The following is a 20,979-nucleotide window of genomic DNA, read 5'->3' as shown; positions in this document are numbered from 1 at the left end:
TGGGCACAGAGAGCACCTCAGCCAGCACCTCTTCTTCAGTGGTGGGCCCCTCACTGCTTTGGAGGCTGTGCTTGGTCTCAGGCCTCAGTTTCCCCAAGTGATGTCTGTGTGATGTTTCAGGTGCAGGCTGCAGTGGTGCAGGGATGGTTCAGGTGCAGGGTGCAGGGAGTGCAGGGATGGTTCAGATGCAGGGTGCAGTAGGTGCAGGGGACAGGGATGGTTCAGGTGCAGGCTGTACTGGGTGCAGGGATGGTTCAGGTGTAGGCTGTACTGGGTGCAGGGATGGTTCAGGTGTAGGCTGCAGTGGTGCAGGGATGGTTCAGGTGCAGGCTGCAGGGATGCTGAGGGTGCTGGGTGCAGGGTTTGAGGGGTGCAGGCAGTGTGGGCAGGGCTGGCTGGGGGAGATGCAGGGCACAGGGGTGCTGGGGTTGCAGAGGTCCTGCAGTACTGGAGGGTGCAGGGTGTGATCAGTGCAGGAGGACTGGGATGCAGGGTGTGGGGTGTGCAGGAGAGCTGGGGGCCAGCAGCCAGAGTGGCACTGGGGCGTAAGGGGTGCCAGGAGCCCCAAACAATGCCACAGAAGCTGACAATTCCCACCTGGAGAACGAGACACAACCCAAAGGCACAGCTCCCTCGAAGGATGTTCCTGTGAGACCTGTAGCCAGCCTGCTGCCACAGCAGCCTTCAGCCATCAGGTTCAGCAGCCCCAAAACCCTCTTGCTTTGGCCCTGCTCAGCTCTGCTGGGCTGGGGGTGCAGAGCTGCCCCAGGGCTGTGCCTTGGCTCTGCTGTGCTCTCCCACGCCGTGCTGAGCGCTCAGGGCAGGGGCTGCCTGGCTGTGCCACGCCAACAGGGCTCAGTTCCATCCACGTGGGATTTGAGCCAGGCCCAAGGCAAGGACTGACACACCAGGCTGTTTGCAGTTCCCTCACAGCAGGTCCTTTATTGCAGCAGCTGCTGGGCAGAGCCCATGTGTAGAGGTTGCTGGTGCTCTGTGAGAGACAAAGTGCTGAATCCACTGCTGGGGCTGCCTGAGACAAATGTGTGTGCACAGGAAACGGGGAGACTGGGTTGGGGCTCAATTCACCTCACGGCCCCTGACAATTAAGGGTGGGGAAGTTTCCCTCATGTGCTATAAGTCACGGGGAAGCTGACTTTATTTTTGGAGACAAAGCATTTTGCTTTCCAAGCTGCTGCAGCCAGCTCAGGATCCCTGTGCTCCTGAAGGGAGGCCTGAGGGAGCAGAAATACCATTGTTTCTTGTTGTTTTTTCCCCTTCAGAACTCCTCATACCAGTGAAAAATTCATCATCCCCCAAATCCTGCATGTAATTTCTGCTTGAAGGTTTTTTATTTTCATAGAATCAGAGGATTGTTCAGATGGGAAAAGTCCTCTAATATCATTGAGTCCAACTGTTATACCAACACATGGTCACCACTGAACCATGTCCCTGGTGACTCCCCCACTGCCTGGGCAGCCTGTGCCAGGGTCTGGCCACCCTTCTGGTGAAGAAATCTTTCCTAATATCCAATCTAAACTGCCCCCAGTGCAACTTGAGGCTGTTCCCTCTCCTCCTGTCCCTGTTCCCTGAGAGCAGAGCCAAACTCCCCCCATCTCCCCTCTCCTGTCAGGAGTTGTGCAGAGCCACAAGGCTCCCCCCGAGCCTCCTTTTCCCCAGGCTGAGCCCCTTTCCCAGCTGCTCCTGGTGCTCCAGACCCTTCCCCAGCTCCACTCCCTTCTCTGGACATGCTCCAGCACTTGAGGTGCCTTTTTTTTCATGACGGGCCCAAAACTCTACCCAGCATTCGAGGTGGGGCCTCACAAATATGGGGGAAAACAGATTTTTAATAAACACTCCAGGCCTAAGAATGTCCCTACAGCAGTTTGGGGCTTTCCCCCAGCATTCCTGTAGCACTGAAGCTGTTAGGGACTGCCCCTGGATGTTCCTGCAGTCCCTGCCACAGACACTGCCCATCCAGTGCCCAAACCAAACTCACCCTCACAGCAGGAACTACAGTTCCATTGTTGACCATCCCCACACTGGGGGAGACAAAAAACCAAGCAAAAAAGATCATTTTCATGCACTATCCCCACTCCACCCACCCTATTTCCCTTATTCCCATCAAGGGGAGTCAGCTCTGACAGGTTTGGGGGCATGGGGCTGTTTCCCACTGGTTTGAACCAGGGTCCCAAGCTCTGCTCCCTGCAGAGGGTCCATGGTGGCACCTGCAGGGCTGCACCCTGGCAGCACTGTCCCCATGGTGTCACCTCATGGTGTCTGTGCCAGAGCTGGGGACTGGGCAGAGTCCTGTGCAAGATCTGGTACCACCCTAGGGCCTCTCCAGACCTGAGACCCCCAGACCTCTCCAGAGCATGTTTGGCATTCCCAGGAGGGTTTGATGTGGTTGCTCAACTGAATTCCTTAAGGAAGCAGAGGTCAGGGCTGTGCCAGCCCACATGGGTGAGGGGAGGCTTTTCCTGGTGCTCCCCTGGCCGAGTTTAACCCTGGCTTACCAAGGAGCAGCACAAAGAGCTGCCACTGCCATGTCCCTCAGTGTTCCTGGTGCCCCCAGGGCAAGCCTCCCTCTGGCTCTGGGTGGGTGCTGCTGTGGGGTCCCATCTGCTGCAGGTGCTCCCATGGGGCCTTCTTGAGATCCTGGCACCCCAGTGCTGCCTGGGAGTGTCAAAGTGTGCCCTGGAGTGACTCCTTTCCAGGTGATGGCTTGGTCACTGATTGCTTGGAGTCCAGGTTACCACCACTCCCCTAAGAGCAAAGCTATTACTAATTATTCAAAATGCTGGATTTTGGCACATGCTGTGCCTTTCCAAGGACCTGCTGAAGCAATGCTGTTTGATGGCATTGAAACTTTCCTCCAGCTGCAAGTGAATTTGGAGCATTCTGGGTCTACTTGCCACCACCAAAGCTGGTGTGTGCCACAACAGTGATGTGTGCCACAACGGTGATGTGTGCCATGGGCCACCATGTTTTGTTCCTCCCATCCCAGTGAGTTGTTGCAAGGGGAGGGAATGGACTACCAGCCTGGAAAACCCCAGGCCAAAATTACAGTCATGTGGATAGGACAGGATCTTATATCTTTATACCTAATATATTTTCTTAGATGTAAAAAGCAAATGTTTCACAAAGAGGGTGGTGAGGCCCTGGCACAGTTTGCCCAGAGAAGCTGTGGCTGCCTCATCCCTGGGAGTGCCCAGGGCCCAGAGCAACCTGGGATGGTGGAAGTGGCTGGGACTAGATGGATTGCAACCCAAACTTATTTATGATTGTGTAGAGGAAGGACTTCTCCTGAGCACTGGGCAGGAGCTGGCCTCCTGGGGACATGGTTGGAGGATGCTGCACCCCAGGGCCCCCAGCTCTGCCTGGCTGGGCTGTACCTCCTGTGGGGCACAGGAACACCGTGAGCAGGACAAGGACAGCTGGGACCATACCTGGGGTTCAAGTGGGGGACTGAGGAACAGCAGCAATCTTGGCTGGGCTGAAATCCCTGACCAAGTTCAGGGGCTTAATGCTAGCATGGGGAAGCACAAGATTTTAGAGATATTCCTTTCCTCTGTCTGCTGGCACTCTGTGCTCTTTATGGACCTGAGGCAGTTTCTCAGGACACAGCCAGAGCAGACCAAACCTGTCACAGCACAGGTCACAGCTGAGACGGCCACAATACACAGAGTGTCACCATACAATGTCAGAAGGCTTCAGCCCATGCAGAGTAACACCAGACCACTTCAGAGGGCTTCAGCCTATACAGAGTAATACCAAACCACTTCAGAGGGCTTCAGCCTATACAGAGTAATACCAAACCACTTCAGAGGGCTTCAATCAGCCCTTCTTGTTCTTTAGCCCAAACTTTTGTACCCCTCATGGTTCCTGCAGTGCTCCCGTGTGCCCTCTGCTCCCTTTGGTGGGTGCTCAGCACACCTGGGCACTCCAAGGCTCATTGCTGTCAGTGCTGCTCACCTGCTTCTCACAGCTGCACCCACAGGGGATGAGGCTGGGCCAGCCCCATCCCACCCACACAAACTGTGCTACACAAACCCTGCTGCACCCCTGACGTGGGGTGAGCCCAGGAAGGGCTTGGCAATAACACAGGTGATGGCTCAGCACAGCCCCCAGCGCTGCTCAGGGGTCAGTGCACCCAGGATGGAGAGAACTCCCACAGGGGCCAGGGAAGGGCCATGGAGCTGGTAAAACTGAAATCAAAAGGCAGGAAACCTGCTTAACTGATTATAATCTGCATCAGACAGCTGAGCTGGAAAAACTCCCAGCAGCTGGTGGGGATTCTGGGAGGAGGTGACAACATGCCTGGCCCAGCTGTGATCCTGGTGCTGCTCCTGCATGCCTTGGCAGAGCCTCAGGCAGCCCTTGGCCTGAGCCTGCCCCAAGAGCTCTCTGGACAGCAAACTGAAAGCATGAGGAAAATGGAGTGTGTCCTGCTGTCCAGGGAGTGCAGGAAAACTGTCCAGGTGCAGTTTGCAAGACTTCAACTTCTCCTGCCTGATGGCAGTGGGTGAGGAAAGACTTGAGGAAGGGGATGCTGAATAAAGCCTGTCTCACAACTCAAACCTCTATGGGTGTTTCCAGAGACACCATTAAAGATAACAGTGTAACACCAAATTATCTGAGAACACAAAGTCCTGAGCCATGCATTGACCTGCAGGGAGCTTGCAGAAGCTCCACAGCCTGTCCAAGTGCCTGAGAATCACACAGGAGTCCCACAGAGAACACAATTCCCCCCCAAATCACCCGGCTGGGCAGGCTGGGGCATGAGGAAGGGCTGACCTGGCACTAGGAGCAGGGGGATTTCTCTGCCAGGATGATGAACATGCAGCAGGTGAAAGGATGTCACTTGAGATCTGCTCCTTTTCCTGCTGCTGGGCCAGGAAGCAGATTTGTTCCTGGTGCCAAGGAGGAATGTGGACAGGGAAGACCACTGGGCAGCAATTCAGCTGCACTTTGGGGAGCCATGGAGTGGGGAAGGGGTAGCTCATGCACACATGTCTTCCAGCAGGAAGACTGGGCCTTTTCTCCCTGGATCTCACACTGGGTCATGTCAGGCTTAGGACATGGGTGGGCACAGACTGGGCAGATCCCATCTTCTTCCCAGCCCTCACTGCCCAAGTGGGTGTTTGATGCCCATTGGCAAGGGCAGCTTTGAATACCTTCACAGTACTTCAAAATACTTCACAGAGTATTTCCACCTCCATGCTTTATGATAAAATGCTTTTCCATCTTGGGTTTTTCCCCCCTGGATTTATCACTTAAAAAGACAACCTAATAAAACCAAATATTTTTTGGTTCTGGTTTCAGAAAAAAACCCCAAGAATTCAACATCCCTGTCCTCATGCAACAAAAGGCAATTGGGAACACATCACTTGTAAACTGCACTTGGGAATCTCCCCTGGTAGAGAGAGGGGAGATCTGGGTTGGATATGGGGAAAAATTTCTTCCCTGAAAGGGTGCTTAGGCACTGGCACAGACTGCCCAGGGAGAGGGGGGACTCACCATCCCTGGAGGTGTTCAAGAAACAAATATACATGGCAATTCATGATGCAGTTTAGTAGGCTCAGTGGGGTTTGATCACAGCTTGGACTCGATGATCTTGGAGGTCTTTTCCAATCTTTATAATTCTAGGATTCTACTTTAAGGCTGTTGAGAAGGTGTTGGCTGAAGGTGGAGAGGGAAGCAAGCTGTGGGACACTGTTAGCTGCCCGTGCACCAAGCCATCAAGGTGTGTCTTTAGCAAGAGGAGTTTAGTGGTGCATGTTTGGAGCAAGCCCAGCCCTGCCCACAAAGGATGCACAGCCAGGACAGAGGCTCTGTTTATTTCAGGGTAGTTCCACCAGTGCTATGTCTGACAGGGTGGACATTTGTGTGCAGCTGAAAGGCAAACCACGCTCCCAGCATCTGCCAGCTGCAGTTCCTCCACACAGCTTGCTCTTCTTGGTCAGGATCTTGCACCTCTCAAAAGCCAAGGCTGCTTTCTATGGGTGAAATCTGCCTGGAGCCAGCAGCAGTGGCCACCTCGAGCACCCAGTGCACCACCTCACCTTGCTCATCCCCAGGGTCCAAAGCCACAGTCGGGGTTGGCTTGGCTGTACTCATCCCGAGGGATGCTCACGCTGCTGCTCTGTGGCCTGGCAGCATCAGGAGGGGTTTTGGTGAAGGTGTCCCCGAGGCTGGTGCAGGAGAGGTCAGAGCAGGGAGCCACAAGCCTGCTGGGGGCCCTGCACTAGCAGCCTGCCCCCTCTGGCAGCTGGGAAGCGTAGAGAGCCAGCGTGTGATGGAGGAACTGGTACTGCTCGCTCGTCTGGATCATCCCACCTCTGCAAGGGAAAGGCAGGGCCCACTGACACTTCACCAAACACAGAACCCTGCTCCCGGCTCTCTGCCCCCAGGGCACAAACATTCCCACTTCACCAGCCATGTCAAGATGCCTCTGAAGCAGGCAGCAGATCAGCCCAAAAACAGAGGGGTTCAGATGCATTGCTGGGCTGTTCAAAGTGAGATTAGCAGCTGACTTGGTGCTAATTTTCACCTGTACTTCTTGAAAAATGGCCAGGTGGAGTGTTTCTGGATTTAGTGGCTGAGCTGGAAGAGAGGAGCAGATGGCTGCCAGGTTCACAGCCCCTCTCCTCTCCCTCATGTCCTCGTGTCAGAGCTACAACAGCTCTGACTGCAGAACCAGCCTGGCACTGGGAATTTTTTGCTATCCACACACCTGCACCCCCCAAGAACCCTTCTGGTTTCCAGCAGGAACAGTCCCTGTGCCCCCTTGAGATGCCCATCCCCATGTCTCTGCCACATCCCTCCCACAGCCCTGCTCCCAGGCTTGGCACCCAGCAGGAGCCTCCAGGAGCCACCTGCTCTGTGTACCCACCTGTCTATGCGCAGGTGGCACACGATTCCAAGGATATCCACCTCCCCCTTGTCCTGCAGCTGCTGGCACCCGATCCTGGTGGCAATGAAGCAGCCGGTGCGGCCGATGCCCGCGCTGCAGGGCAGACACAGCTGTGAGCACCCACTGCCTGCACCTGCACTGCTGAGCTGGATTGTGATTTCTGCCTAGAGGGACGCTGGGCTTCTGGCCCCAGCTGCCAGACCAAGGTTCTGAGCCACGCACCAAAAACCATGGACTGGGGCTGAGGCTGCTCTGCAAACACAAAACCAGTCTGTGCCCATCCTTGTGCAGTGGGCTCTGCAGCCCCCTTCCCTCCCAGCTGGGCTCCCCCCAGGTTTGCACTCAGCCTGTAGCAGTGCATGCTGCACATTCCCTAGGGACAACCAGGTGCTCTGCTCCACCATCCCCAAATTCACTCAGCAAGGAGAGAATAGGCAGAGGCCACCTCCTGCAGGAGAGCTGGCCTGAAACATGGCTCCACATCCAAGCCACAGGCCATGCTGGTGGCACAGGGAGCAGGAATGGGTCAGGTTCACAGGGACCAGCCATGGGGTCACCTAGTTCCATCTCCCTGCTCAAGCAGGATCTTCCAGAGCTGGAATTGTGGGTGTAGGGTGGGGCTGGTGGCTGGGTCCCAAATGCAGACCCCTCCTGCTCCCACCCTGCTGGACCCCAGTGCAGGATATGCCACTCTAATGCCACCATCCTGCTGCCAGGACAGGAGCTGCTGCTTGACAGCTCTGCTGTGGGTGGCTGAGCCCTGGGATTTCTGCACCAGCGTGGGACCTGTGCGTGAGGACTCACAGGGGACTGACCCCAAGGAGAAGCACAGACGGGCTCAGGTGAGGTGCAAGCTCTTACCTGCAGTGCACCACGATGGGCCCTGGGCTGGCTGCAGCCTGCAGAGCCTCCTCCACCTTGGCCACCAGGTGCAGCAGGGGCTTGGCTGACTCGGGTGTCTGCTGGTCTGGCCAGGAGGGGAAAAGGATGTGCTTGACCTTGCGGCATTCCTTCCCAAGCTTTTCCAGCACAGGACAAAGAGAAATGGGGATGTGAGGGCTCAGGCCAGATGAAACGGGGTGCTCAGCTCAGCAGAGCTCAAGCAGCCCATACCCATCTCAGCCACACTCCTCCTGAGTCCCTCTTTGAGCCTCTGCCAGACATGAAGGAGAGACCCCTGGGCCAGAGCCAATGGATGTCCCATCCCAGAGGATGAGAACAGAGGCAGTGTTCCAATGCTGCCACCAGAGTCCAGGCAATGCAAGCCAGATCCTCTAGGCTGGGGTCAGCCCAGGGTGACACAGAGAGCCCATGGGGCAGAGTCTAATGGCACAGTGCAAAAACAGCAGGCTGGTGCTGCTCTGCCCAGCTGACCCCTTCTCCCCTGCACCCCAGGGCTGGCTCCTGCTCCTTCCCAGCTTCTCCAGGCTCTGCACACCCCTCCTCTGGAAGGGGGCCTCCTGAGAATCATGAACCCTCCTCTTCCCTGTCACGGAGCATTGCCATCTCACCAGAGATGCCAAGGGTGCCAGAGGCACTGCTGGGCCCCAAGTGCTCCCTCTGTGCCCCCAGGATGAGGCTCAGACCCACCTGGATGGAGAGATCCCGCACCACGTACTCCACAGACTCGCTCACCCCCTGCACGTGGATGGTGAAGGGGCCATAGGTGCCCTCCTTCTCGGGCCAGTAGTGGACACATTTCTGGAGAACAAGGCAGGTTTGTGGCTGTGGAGATGCTCAAGGCACCCAAGGACCCTCCTCAAGGATGTTTGAACTGTGCTTAAGTCAATGCTCTTGGGAGGGGGGCACCTTGGGGGTGGTAGGGGAGCAGGGAAGGTGGAGGTAGAGTGATACAGAGGGAAAGCAAAGAAGGGATAGGTCCCAACCCCTGCACCCTCTCCCATGCCCTGGCCTGGCTTTCAGGCCCCAGGGATGCATATCCCTGCTCAGCCCAGGAAGGTTCCAGAGGGACCAGGGGACAGGGAGGCTGTCAGCTGGGAGAGAAGAGAGCAAGGACATGGCCAGGAAAGAGTTTCCAGTTCCCCCATGCAGGTACTGGTGGCTCCCATCCCAGGAGCAGTGGGCAGCAGTGCCCCTCAGGACCCCCAGAGCTCTCCCCTGGGCTGGATCCCCTCCTGAGAGCTCTCAGCCCAGGGGAGAGCTCTGGGGGTCCAGAGGGGCACTGCTGCCCACTGCTTCTGGCCCATCCCTGGGGGCTGCCCTAAACCCTTTATCCCATTATCCAGCCCAGAGCACATAGCTGTGTGAGGAGGAAAACCAGATAAGGCCAAGGCTGCAGGCCTGGGGATCTCCTCCTCCACTTGTGATTCACCAGGGAACCCTCTGAGTCAAAAGCACAGTGAGTGGGTGCACAGCCCCCCATTTGGCCTCACACAACCTCCACTGTGAGCACACCCACCCCGTGCCCAGGCCCTGCAGGCTCCGTGTACCTCCTTGCGCTCCTGCAGCTCGGTGATCATGACGATGAGGGGAGCCTCCTCCTGCCACACCATCTGCCAGAAGTCGGTCACGGTGTTCAGCAGGGGGCCCTGTGTGGCGATGTACTCCCGGGGCCGCCCCGCGTAGCCCTGCCGAGCACAGGGGCTGTCAGGGACACCTGAGGGCACCGGGGCTGTGCCCAGCTCGCTCCAGCCCTCACCGCGCTGTTCTCCTCCACGGTTCAGAGGCTGAGCCACACGTGCTGTTTCCTACTAAACCTGTCCTTAAAATGCTTTTGTAGATCTGCTGAGGAGCCACCAGGCATCCTCCCCACCCCACTGGCCCCATCTTCCAGGAGCAAGTCCATGCAGCTGGCCTTGCACACCCAAGGTCACTATCCGTGTGACAATAGCTGATGGTGCCTTGGCAAGGCAAAGCTCACACAAGGAGCTGCACTCCTCACTGTGGGAATTTCACAAGGATAAAAAGGAATCCCTGTTCCACAGCTCCAAGCATCCTCTGTCTCCAGACACTTCTCCTGGTATAAAATTGCCAAAGGTATAGAAAATCCAGGCCTTCCCAGCAATCTGTTAATGGTTTGGTGTCACAAGAAGTTGCACTGGCCCAGGTAAGGGACAGGAATGTTCTCAGGAACATTTTGCAGAGCCCTATTTTCATGCCTCGAGATGATTTATTTTTCCTAGGAAACATGATTAAGGAATGTCATTCTGTGGGGGTGTCAACCCTGAGAATTCCACTTTCCCCCCCCCAGCCATGCTAAAAAACATTTCATGGAACACCTCAGCAGGAAGAGCATCAATCCCAGGTGGGGCTGATGTGATCAATCTCCTGCAGAGCCCTCCCAGATTCCTGTGCCTCCCAGGCAGGCTCAGGCAGGCCGTGTTGCCAATTTTCTGATCTGCCCACAAATTCCTGCACCACTGCACCTCTGAGGAGGCAAGGGGAAGGAAGGGGTCAGGAAATACCAGCTGCACACAGGGGTGGGCAATGCTTGTGCATTGCCAGCAGTCAGGTCAGGCAGAGGGGATGCAACAAGAGGGGGAGATGTTGGAACCCTGGCTGCTGACAGTTTTAAAATTTCTGTGCTGACAGAACCCCAGGGGAACACTGTTTGACCTGGGGCTGTAGAGAGGGCTTCCAGAATTGATTGACAGCACTAGGACTATGAGTGTGTAGTTTAGTTAGAAGTGTGTAATATCAGTGAGTAGAAAACTTAGAGTTTAGAGTTTTAGAATACAATAGTATATATAGAACTAAAATAGAAGTTTTAAAGCAGTTACTAGTCCTTCTTCTTCACCTTCTTCATAAGTTTAAAGTAGTGTTTTGTAATTAGACAAAAAAGCCCACATTGCAGACTTTGAGTAATTATTTGAGTTATTGAGTTAAAAGTGAAAATAATTTAGGTGTCATTTCTTAATTAAATAGTTTAGTCTTAAAAGACCTTGTAAAGAAAGACACAGCATTCCTGGGTGTCCCACACCCCAGGGTGTAGGGACAGGGTGCCAGTGTCACCTGATGTGCATCTGCGTGCTGCCAGGCTGCCTCAGGAGACACAGCTCCTCTGCCCGTGGGCAAACTGCCCCTGGAGCTCCCAGCAGCTCTGGGCACAGTGCTCCTGTCTCACAGAGCTTTCACCCTCCCTGCTGGGTGCTGGTTGCTGCTGTGGGTCTGAGCCACAAGCACCATCAGAAAAGAAATGCTCCTGACAGCCCTCCAGCTCCTCCCAGGGGTTTGTGTGTCACCCCAGCCAGCATTTTGTGGGCTGCTTTTCCAAGTCCTGCTTTCCTCACTGCCTCACTCACATCCCTCTGCTTCCCTGGCCCTGGGCAGCCCCATGGGCAGGTGCAGCAGTGAGATCAGTTGCTCAGCCAGAACTCTGCCCGCCGGGCAAAGCTGGCACCTGGCTCACAGAGATCCCATTCTGGCAGAGACTGCAGCCTGGAAGGGTTTGCACAGGGATGGAATCAAAACCAAGTTGTCTAAGTAACACCCTAGGGTCTGGGGATTTCTCAGTCTCTGGAAAGGAACCCACCATGTGCCAAATATAAGCCACACCCCATCTTCATTAGTTCCCTTCCTGGGAAATTCAGCAAGCTCCCTGAGCAGAGAGGAAATCCCAGGATGAGTGAGGTTTGAGGATCTCTCAGCTGCCATAACCTGCTGACAGTTTGCCTCCTGTGCCTTTGCCAGACAATGTGCCAGTGTGTGAGCAGCAGATGGAGAAGCCACTGCAAGGGACCCTTTGGGGTGCTCAGTGTGTCCAGAAGCTGAGAGCAGCTCCCTCGTGAGACTCTCCCACCACAGGAACAGTGTATCTGCCCTGTGCAGATGGAGCCACATCTCCACCTCCAACAGGGGGGGAAAGTTAAGTCTGCTGCCCCAGAGCAGCCACAGGAGAGCAGGTGACAGTGCCCCAGCATGTGGCACCTGCCACCTGATGCCCTGGGAGCCCTCGCTGCAGCCCTGGGAGAACACTCACTGTGATGTAGTTGGCATTTATGTAGCTGTCTTCCTCCTGGCTCCCAGCCCTCCTGAGGCAGACCCGGCTCTCAGGATCTGAAAGATGTCACAGGTCTTACCCAAGGGACTGATCCTGCCCATCCTCCCTGCCTTGACCCCAGGGGCTGGAGGCCGTGTCCTCCTGCTCCATGCCATGTCCAGAGCTGTCTGCACCCTCCCTCAGGCCTGTTCTCGTCCCCCTTCAGCCTCACTCCCCTGGCAGGGCACAGCCCAAACCTGCAGGTGCCCTAGTGAGCAGGTGGGGTAACTCACCTGCAGTGATCCCCAGGACATCCACAGAACCTGACTAGAGCCCAGCTGAGCCCCTCCAGAACACCCTCAGCCTTTACACTCTCAGGGCCATGTCCTTGGGACATGGAAGGCCCCAGGAGTGCTGCACACCTGGGTAGGAACCCCAGGGAGCAGCTCCCCACGTACCCCCAGCACTGTGCACACCCCTGCAACATGGGCACACAGAGCAGCAACAGCACCCAGGGGTGCCCACCCCAGTGCCAGGGCTGCTCTGAGCCACCCTTCACCCACAGGCAAACACAGGCAAATGGGGGGCAAAGGGACACAGTGGCACATACTGGGGAGAATGGTTTTGTATCTGTCCTTGAAAGCACGCCCAGGGATTTCCAGCTCCTCCGGACTCACAAAGTTGGGTGGGATTTTCTGCAGGGGGAGAAAACAGCCATGAGGAAAAGCCCACTGCTGCCACTTGTGTCCCCTGGTGGTGGCAGACCTGGCTGCCCAGCAGGGCAGAGCTGACCCAGGGGCATCCCAGAGATGGCAGCTCCTGGGATGAGTGCTGCCTTTACTCAGTTGTGGTGGGAGTCCTTCCAGAGAGGCAGTGCTGGGAGAAGAGCATGGCATGGGAGGGCAGGACAGGGTTTTCCAGGGACCCCAACAGGAAATGTGTGCGCCAGGGATCAGGTGGGACCTGGGCACCCCTCCCGTCATTGCCCACACCGCCTGCCCTCCTACTGGGGCTGTGGGGCACAGCTGGGCTCAGAGCCCAATGTTCACCCCATCAGCCCCACCACTGCCAGCCCCTGCCACTCCTCCTGAGAGGAGGGAGAGAGAAAATCATGATCATCGCACCGAAAACTCCTCCTGGAGCTGTGCCAGGCTCTGGGCGTGCTGCTGGAGCTCCTGTTTCCTCAGCACGTGGCTGGATGTCCTCAGAAACTTCAGTGTGATGTCCCGTGGCGTGCAGACAGGCTGGATGGGCTCCACGTTCCCTAGAGAGCTCATATCCAGCACTAGTGACACATTGGAGCCCCTCCTGCAAGGCACAGGGGTCCCTGGCTGACCTACTGCCACCCTGGGACAGAAGGACAGCCCACCCCACTGCATCATCAGTTAAAAACACCCCACACTGAGCAAAAGCCAGACGGAGACCACAGCAGATGGGGAGATTGAGGAACAAGGAGCTAGCTGAACATTTTGCCTTTCTGCTAGGAAGCCCCTGAAGGACTGAAGGTGTCGGGATTTGTCCTGGGCTGGGTGGGGGCCAGGGCTGCCTCCACACTCAGACCTGGCAGCTGCAGGCAGAGGCTGGCAGGAAGGAAGGTCAGGGGAGCCTGGCAGGCAGAGGGCTGGCAGGAAGGAAGGTCAGGGGAGCCCTGGGATGAGCAGTGCCATGGGTACCCTGAGGCACACTCACCTCTCCTGGAGTCGCACGTGCTTCTTGGCAGGGGGACTGGGCTTGTCTGGCTTGTCCATGTCCACTGCAGCTGCCTGGGCTGCCAGGCTGCCCCTATGAACTCTGAAGCACACCAAGCAGGCTTGGACCATGCTGCAGCAACCACAGAGCCCTCGTCCTGAAGCACAGCAGGGCCACACAGGGGGCTCTCAGCTCCTGGGAGATCGTGGAGCCATCAGAGGAGAAGCAGCTGGAAAAAAAAAAAGTCCGATCTGAGACACCACAAGGCTGGATGGAGCCCCCACAGATGGTCTGCAAGCAAGGGATGGATTTTAACTGCTTAATTGTCCTGGAAACAGACCCCAGCCCCTGTATGCAGATATCCTGGAGAGCTCCCAGCACAGTCACCCTCGGGGATGCCTGCAGCACTGCAGCCCACACTGGTGACCCTGGGCATGGCACCAAGGGCCCCCTGCTTCCCCTGAGGGGAGGACACCCACCCTGTGGTGGCAGGGCAGGTCTGGTTTGGGAGCCCCAGATGCTCTCCACCTCCATGGAAGCACATGCCCTGTGCTCCCAGCCCTTCCCCATCACTGTCCTCCCACTTCATCCTGGGGACATGGTGGGGAACTAAGAGCTGGAATGTCTGAGCACGGCAGCACTCAGCAGGTGACACAAGGTGGCTGTAGCCACTGCACGGAGCCTGGCCATCTCCTGCTGCAGGGACACACAGACCAGACACCCTCTACAGCCTCATGGCCCTAGTACAGCCTCCTCCATCCTGCAGGTCACAGCAACTGCCGAGAGGAAACTGCTTTATCTGTGTGGTTGAGCAAAAGGCCATGGGGCAGCCCAGCTGGAGAAGGTGCCAGACATCCTCCATCACCAGCCAGGGGTGGGAGATGCAGGTGATGCTGACTCACCTCTGGGCACAGCTCCTCATGGTGCAGGCAGCCCCCTGGGATCCTGAACCTCCTCATCCCCTGCTTCCTCCATGAGGAGGAAACAGACCCAGAGGCAGGGAATGATGCAGAGTCAGAGCTCTTGGTGGGCAAAGAGTGGGATCCCAGGCAGCCCATCTGCTCGGGGAGGTCGTGTGGAGAGCTGGTGTCCACATGGTGGCTGGGAACACAGCTAGGGCAGGAGCTGCTCCCCAGGACTCCCTGCTGCCCAGTGGCACTTCTGGCAGTGGCAATGCCACCACTGCCACTCACACCATCCCCATGCCCCACGCAGGGTGTTCTCAATCCAGGCAGGTCAAGAGCAGCTGCTGCCCAGAGACAGCCCAGGCTCCCATCCCAGTCCGGCCAGGAAACACCTGGAGGTGCCAGGGAAGCACCTCAGCGGCAGGGAGAGCGCCCGCATGGCCTGCCCAGCATCCCCGCCAGCCTGGCGCTGCCATGCACGCACACATGCCCACCGCCCCTGGCACAGGCCCGGGGCTCTCCCGGCTCCCTGCTGGCCTGGGGGCTGCCTACCTGCTGCCCCGTGCGAGGGCTCCGCTCCCGGCCTGGCAGCACGGTCTGCAAGTGCTCAGGAAGCCGCTTATCAAAGGAGCTGCTGCCTCTGCTGCTTCCTCTCCCTCCTTCTCCCCCACCCCGGCTGCCGCCCACACACATACCGGCCACATCTCTGCGGCTGGCTCGGCCCGCCCGCCCAGCCCTGCTCCCCACGGCCGGCCTGCCCCGGGCCCGGCCCGGCCTCCCCGAGCCCCGGCTGCCTCCACAGGCAGCTCCGCCGGGGCTGCTGGCGTGTGCTCCGTGCCCTCTGTGGCACGCCATGGGGCACGGAGGGATGGGCAAGGCCAGACATTTTGGTGAGGCAGGCTGCTTGGCATGGTGCAGTGGGGCTGCTCTGGGGGCATCGCACCCCACAGCCCACAGGGAGCCAGGATGAATCCTCCCATGTCCGCTGTCCTCTTGCCCAGGCCGTGCCCTGGCTGTTCCCCATCCCCCTGGAATGTGCCAGGGCTCGCTCAGAGCCTCCCACCCCCGGTGCCTGCCGGTGTGCTCCTTGTGCCACCCCACCGTCCCAACCCCTGCCCCCGTGGGGACACCCCTGTGCACCCACGACCACCCCGGGTACCTCAGGGTAGGACAGGTCTGTCCTTCCAGCAGGGAAGGGCAGGGGTGTATTTGGGGACGCAGTTCCCCGGGGCCTGGCTCAGGTAGGCCAGGTCTGCCCTCGGGGCACTGCACATCCTTCCTGACACATCCCCACCGCTCTTCCTGTTTGCTCGTGCCTGGGCTCTGCAGCTTCCTTCCTCCTCAGCCCCCACCCCGCTGCGCTGCAGCAGCTCCTGCTGCACCCCAACAGCCCCACGGACCCCAAACACCTCTCCTGTGTCTGCTCCGAGGGCTGCTCTGGCCAGAGCCACCCCAGCCCAGCTCACTGAGGTGACTGTGCTGTCACCTCGCTGGAGAGCTGCGTGTCTGTGCACACCTGTGTGTTTGCAGGTGTGCCAGAACAGCTTCCCTGGGCAGACCCTGCCAGTGCCACCCAGTGCCACCCGAGGGCTAGGACATCAGAGGACCCAAGCTCCAGAGAAAGTGCTGGCCTTGGCCAGCAGCAGAACAGACTTATCCAGGACCCGTGTCTCACCTGCAGATCCTAGAGTGGCTGGAGGATAGACTGAGGAATTCTCTGTGCCCTGTGTGGGATGAAAGAACATCTATAAGGCCTGGAGGCAGCCCCACCACACACTGCCCTTCCTTCCCACTGTCCCTGACAGAGCTCAGGAATTGCTGGGATGACCAGCACTGCAGGACTAAAAAAGGTGTCTTCAGAAACTTGCTCCCAGTAGGAACCAGAGTAAGCAAATGAAATTCTGTGCTGGAGTAACACCCTGTTAGACATGCAGACACTTCCTGAGGCTGGGACTGTGTCTGTGCTCTAAGTGTGGACGGCACCTGTCCCGTCTGGGTGTCTTTGAGCTCAAGGGGTTCCAGAGGATAGAATGTCTCAGGTGGGAAATGGGGCTGTGCATTCTGTCACCATCTGTCAGAGCTGGGGCAGTTCTCTGCTGGTCATGGGGCAGTTTTATTCGTCTCTCCCACAGCCAATCCTCCCTCCAGGAGATCTCTGCTGTCCATGGCCACTGAGTGTCCCTGCAGGGCTGATCAAATTCCAGCATCCCATGGGGAGATGCTCTGCCCAGGGCAGGAGCCAAGCATTCCTACCTGGATCCAATCTGAGCCTGGAACAGCACAGCAGCCTTTGCCCCCTGCATTCCCAGAGGAGCAGCTTTCTCCTGCCCTGCATTGCCAGAGGGAGAGCAGGCCCATCTCCAGCAGCCCTGGAGCTTCAGAGGAAAACTCCCCCCTTGTGCAGGATCCCTGCTCCAGCAGAAGCACAGCTGGCACTGCAGGAGGGCTGAGCCCCCATGGGATGGGACTGTGCCACCACCCTGACACACAGGGGGCCATTTCCCCTTCTGACTCTGGCAGTGGGTTTTGTTTTTTGGTGGTTTTTGTTTTGTTTTGTTTTGTTTGTTTATTTGTTTTATTGCATTTGTATATTTTATTTTCCTAATAAAGAATTGTTATTCCTACTGCCATGTCTTTGCCTGAGAGCCCCTTAATTTCAAAATCATAATAATTCAGAGGGAGGGGGTTTGCATTTTCAATTTCAAGGGAGGCTCCTGCCCTCCTTGGCAGACACCTGGCTTTTCAAACCAAGACATTCCCCTTGCCAGGTTTTGCCTTGGCCATTAAATGCCTCTGGATGCTGCAGGAAAGATGCTGATGCATTTCCTTTGCAAAATGGCTTATTTGGTTCCACCTGAATTTGGTCATGACAAAGGACCTCACTCAGAGTAAAAAGGGGAAGCTGAGATGCTGGGATGCAGTGCATCCTCTGCCTCTGAAGCATCACAGCACCAAGGTCCTCATGCTCAGGGATGTCCTCAAAAAAGCCTTGCAGCACCTTCCCTCTGCTGCTCAAAGCTCCCTGTGTTTTGGCTTGGCCCTGCCAGTCACACACCAGCCTGTGCCAGCTGCAGCTGAGCAGGACACCCAGGAGATAACCTCTGGAACCTGCACCTGGCCCCTTGGGCTGCTCCTTGTGCAGAAAACTTTGATGGAGACTGCAGAGAGTGTCCTGGCCATGGCCACCCACCCAGGGCAGGAGGAATGCAGTAGGGGTCCTGTGTAGGGATGTGCCATGGCCCAGGCTCCTAGGAGCAGAAAAGTTTGCACTGCTGAGGAGGTGCATGTCCTGACCCTTGCACACCTCTGATGGTGCACAGCTGGAGCCCGGTGTGCTCCCACCTGCCAGCATGGCTGCCCTTCCTCCCCTCTGCCAAAGCACCAGCACGCTGAGGAGGTGCATGTGAAGGGAGAGCATGGGAGGGGACACAGACCTGTGGAGACCACAGCATGAAAATGAAGGTGCTGGTGGAAAATGAGGCATGAGCTGGTAGAGAGAGACTGGATGTGAGGGACACCAGGAGCAGAGGGAGTCAGAACACGTGCTTGACCCAGGGCATTTTTCAGTTCTCGGTGCCACCTGGGCAGCAAGCTGTACCTTTTCTGCACCCACCTACATCTGCTGCCCTCCTGGGACTGAGCCCTGCCCTTCCTGCCCACTGGGCACACAGTGGGTGCACACCCACATCTGCAGGTGTCCCTGGTCACTCATCAGTGCCCGTCCGTGCTGGCGGGCAGAGACCTCGAGTAGGGAAGTCCAGACCTGCCCTCTCCCTGCCTTCCCCCGAATGCACCTTTGGGCACATCTCTTCTGGCCACCTCTGGGCCCCTGCTTGGAGCACGATGTGCCAGCTGGCTCCTCCTGAGGGCCCCTGGCTGGGCTCACAGAGGGGTGCAGTGGGCAGCAGAGAGCTGGGAGGTGCTCTGGCCAGGACTGTGCCTTTCGTGTGCAGCCCTGCTTGTCCCATGTCACACCACCAGCTCTGCAGCAGCTGCATCAGGCTGGCCTGGGGGGCAGAGCTGCTGGATCCTACAAGCAGGGACTGCTGGGGCCAGGGCAGACCTGGCTTTGAGGGGAGACAGTGTCCAGGCTAGGGGCAGATCCCAACCCAGGGTCAGTTTGCTGTAAGGACAGGACCAGGACAGCCACTGCAATCCGGTGTGAGTGAAGAGGAACCTGATAGTGTCCAGGGCAAAAACCCAGGAGGGGATGGGAGGAAGCAGCACTGAAGGAAATGGCTCCAGGCAGGTCACTGCTGTGCCCCTCGCCTTCCTGCCTCCCTCCCCTGGTGGGGAGGGACTGGTGAGGTCCCAGAACAGGAACATCCCTTGTCCCCCAGCATTCCTTTCTGCTCTGACCTTGGTGGCAGTAGGGTGTCAGGGGTGATGGTGATGCCCAGAGCGGTGATGGAGGGATGCACATGGAGGGAAGAGTGCCAGCTGTTACCACACCAACCATTCACCCTGACCCAGCCAGGGATGTGCCAGACATGGGATCCCCTGTGTCCTCTGTCTGTGATATCTGTGCATTAGGATTATCTGTTGGGATGTAAGGTCCATCACACAGTCTCAGAGGCCTTGAAGAGTCATTATAGGTGTGGCTTTACTTTCAGCAAGATATTGGGTCCCTGTGGAATTGGTGCTCTGCAAAAGAAGATCTGGATTTTTCCCTGACTGGTACTTGCTGTTTGTTCACTTGCATTTTAAAACTCCTTTTGCATGGGGTCATCTTGCACCTCTGGCCGTGATTTCATAGCCGCTTCCCTTTGTGCAAAAGGGAAAAAAGCACCTTCCAGCTCTAGCCTGGGACCTATTTTCCCACTAATGTCCAGCCAATCTTTATGCCATTTCTGCCCCCAGTCTCCTGAGCAGGGGCTGCCTCATGCAGCCTCCCTGCCCTGATCCACACCCCAGCACCTCTCCTCACCCTCTCCCCACAGCACTGCAGCCCCAAAGTCACCTCAGCCGGGGCACCCACAGCACAGACACTGCCCAGCACTTTCAGTCCCCAGGGCTGCCGACCCCACCACGGCTCTGTCCCACCAGTCACCTCTGGGTCCGGCACTCAGGAAGGGAAGGTTCTGCTTCCGTCGGCACGGCCGGGAGTCAGGATGTCCTGCGGGCTGCTGGAAATGATCCCATCTCCTGCGCTGCCTAAGCATCGCTCGCAGGCTTGAAGGTGAAGCAGCTGCCTGGGGACGGAGCAGGCTCTCTGCCCGCCGCCGGATCGGCTGCCGGCAGGGCACGGCAGGAGCAGGAGGACGGTGCAGCCATGCCGAGCATCCCGCAGGGCCGGCCGGGGGCAGCGAGCCCTCGGCTCCTCACCTGTGCCCGTGTCACCCGTGTCACCCGTGTCACCCGTGTCCCCCGCCCGCCGGCCCGGGGCCCGGCAGCGCCCGGCGGCCGGGGGAAGCCGCCCCGCAGATGGATTTTCCGGAGAGCCGCGTCCCGCTGTTCCTGCGTCCTCCACGGGAGCGCGTTCCCAAGGACAGCCCCGGCAGGAGCATCTCCGGGCAGGGCTGGAGCTCAGCGCTCAGCGCCCAGCGCCCAGCGCAGCGCTGCTTGCCCGCCGGACCCCCGGCATCCCCCCGGCACCGAGCGGGCCCTGGCCGGCCGGGATGTGCCGCCTTTCCCCCGTGGGCACAGTTTGCTCCTGCTGCTGCCTGGCTGGAGCTGGCGGCAATTAAGCAATTGCTGGTTCGTTTTGCCAAGGCACTGCCGCTGATGCTGCCAGCCCCTGTGCTTCTGCTCTCTCCTCAAGGAGAACCAGAAGAAGAGTTGAGGACCTGGATTTCCTGCTTAACTCTGGATTGTTTTCTTTGAATCAGTCGGTTTGTTCAGCCCAGAGAAGAGGAGACTGAGGGGAGGCTTCGCTGAGCGCTTCAACATCCTCATGAGGGGCAGCTTCAGTCTCTGCTCTCTGTCACCAGTTACAGGACTAGAGGAAACAGCTGGATCTGTGTTACAGGAGACTTAAATTATAAAAGGAAAAAGTTTTTCACCCAAAGGATGGTGGGGCACTGGAGCAGGATCCCCTGGGATGTGGTCACAGCTCCAAACCTGTCTGAGCTCCAGGAGCATTTGTACAAAGCTCTCAGGCACAGGGTGGGATTGTGCAGGGCCAGGGGTTGGACTTGATAACCCTGATGGATTCCTTCCAACTCAGCACCTTCTGTGGTTCTGTGACTGCTGAGTAGAACCATGCTTGGTTTCTGGAATTAGACACTCCTGTATCTCCTGCAAACAAGCTGAGCTTTCCTCCAAACTTGCCAACAGAACAGCAGAGCTGGGCTGCACCAGCACCACTGGGCTGGGACAACACTGATGCAGAGCTGGTGTTGCTGTGGACTAAAGAAGGTGCCTTGGCACAGGAACAGTTCCCCTAGGAAAGGTGATCTCTCAGAGTGACAGTGCTTTATATCAGCTTGGTTTGTACCCCTCCTCATATGGAAAGAAGCTCCCCTGATCAATTTACAGTGGAGGACTGTTCCTAAGCCAGGTGTATAGAATCAGGAAATGACAGAAACATTAAG

The 20,979-nt window shown here is 57.5% G+C and overlaps 1 protein-coding gene across 4 annotated transcripts; it reads right to left on the bottom strand.

Moving 5' to 3' along the window:
* Nucleotides 1-942: 942 nt before the first annotated feature.
* On the bottom strand, nt 943-20,691 carry PTPN7 (protein tyrosine phosphatase non-receptor type 7). 4 transcript variants are annotated; one of them, XM_064399138.1, is made up of 11 exons: nt 19,497-20,691; nt 16,122-16,170; nt 13,542-13,770; nt 12,977-13,160; nt 12,463-12,547; nt 11,853-11,929; nt 9,364-9,501; nt 8,504-8,614; nt 7,775-7,932; nt 6,893-7,006; nt 943-6,338 (listed from the first exon to the last, which is right to left on the bottom strand). In XM_064399138.1, the coding sequence occupies exons 3-11, from the start codon at nt 13,670-13,672 to the stop codon at nt 6,245-6,247; spliced, it is 1,092 nt and encodes a 363-aa protein (XP_064255208.1). In that variant the 5' UTR covers nt 13,673-13,770; nt 16,122-16,170; nt 19,497-20,691; the 3' UTR covers nt 943-6,244. The 4 variants fall into 4 exon arrangements, with proteins under 4 accessions (XP_064255208.1, XP_064255212.1, XP_064255209.1 ...); XM_064399142.1 differs by lacking the exon at nt 16,122-16,170; XM_064399139.1 differs by lacking the exons at nt 16,122-16,170; nt 19,497-20,691 and adding an exon at nt 15,606-15,737.
* Between the last annotated feature and the right edge of the window lie 288 nt (nt 20,692-20,979).

The sequence above is a fragment of the Passer domesticus genome, chromosome 25 (genome assembly GCF_036417665.1).
Source record: "Passer domesticus isolate bPasDom1 chromosome 25, bPasDom1.hap1, whole genome shotgun sequence".
In the NCBI taxonomy this organism is placed as follows: Eukaryota; Metazoa; Chordata; class Aves; order Passeriformes; family Passeridae; genus Passer; species Passer domesticus.
Note: the sequence above shows the minus strand (reverse complement) of the source record. Positions and strands in the feature narration are given on the sequence as shown.

What these genes read in the sequence shown, in the direction of transcription:
- PTPN7 (XM_064399138.1), bottom strand. Translation starts at nt 13,672, where the DNA reads ATGGTCCAAGCCTGCTTGGTGTGCTTCAGAGTTCATAGGGGCAGCCTG. An exon ending in ATACAAAACCATTCTCCCCA is followed by an intron (nt 11,930 to 12,462) that starts GTATGTGCCACT and finishes GACATCTTTCAG; the next exon opens with ATCCTGAGAGCCGGGTCTGC. An exon ending in TGCCACCTGCGCATAGACAG is followed by an intron (nt 6,339 to 6,892) that starts GTGGGTACACAG and finishes TTTCCCTTGCAG; the next exon opens with AGGTGGGATGATCCAGACGA.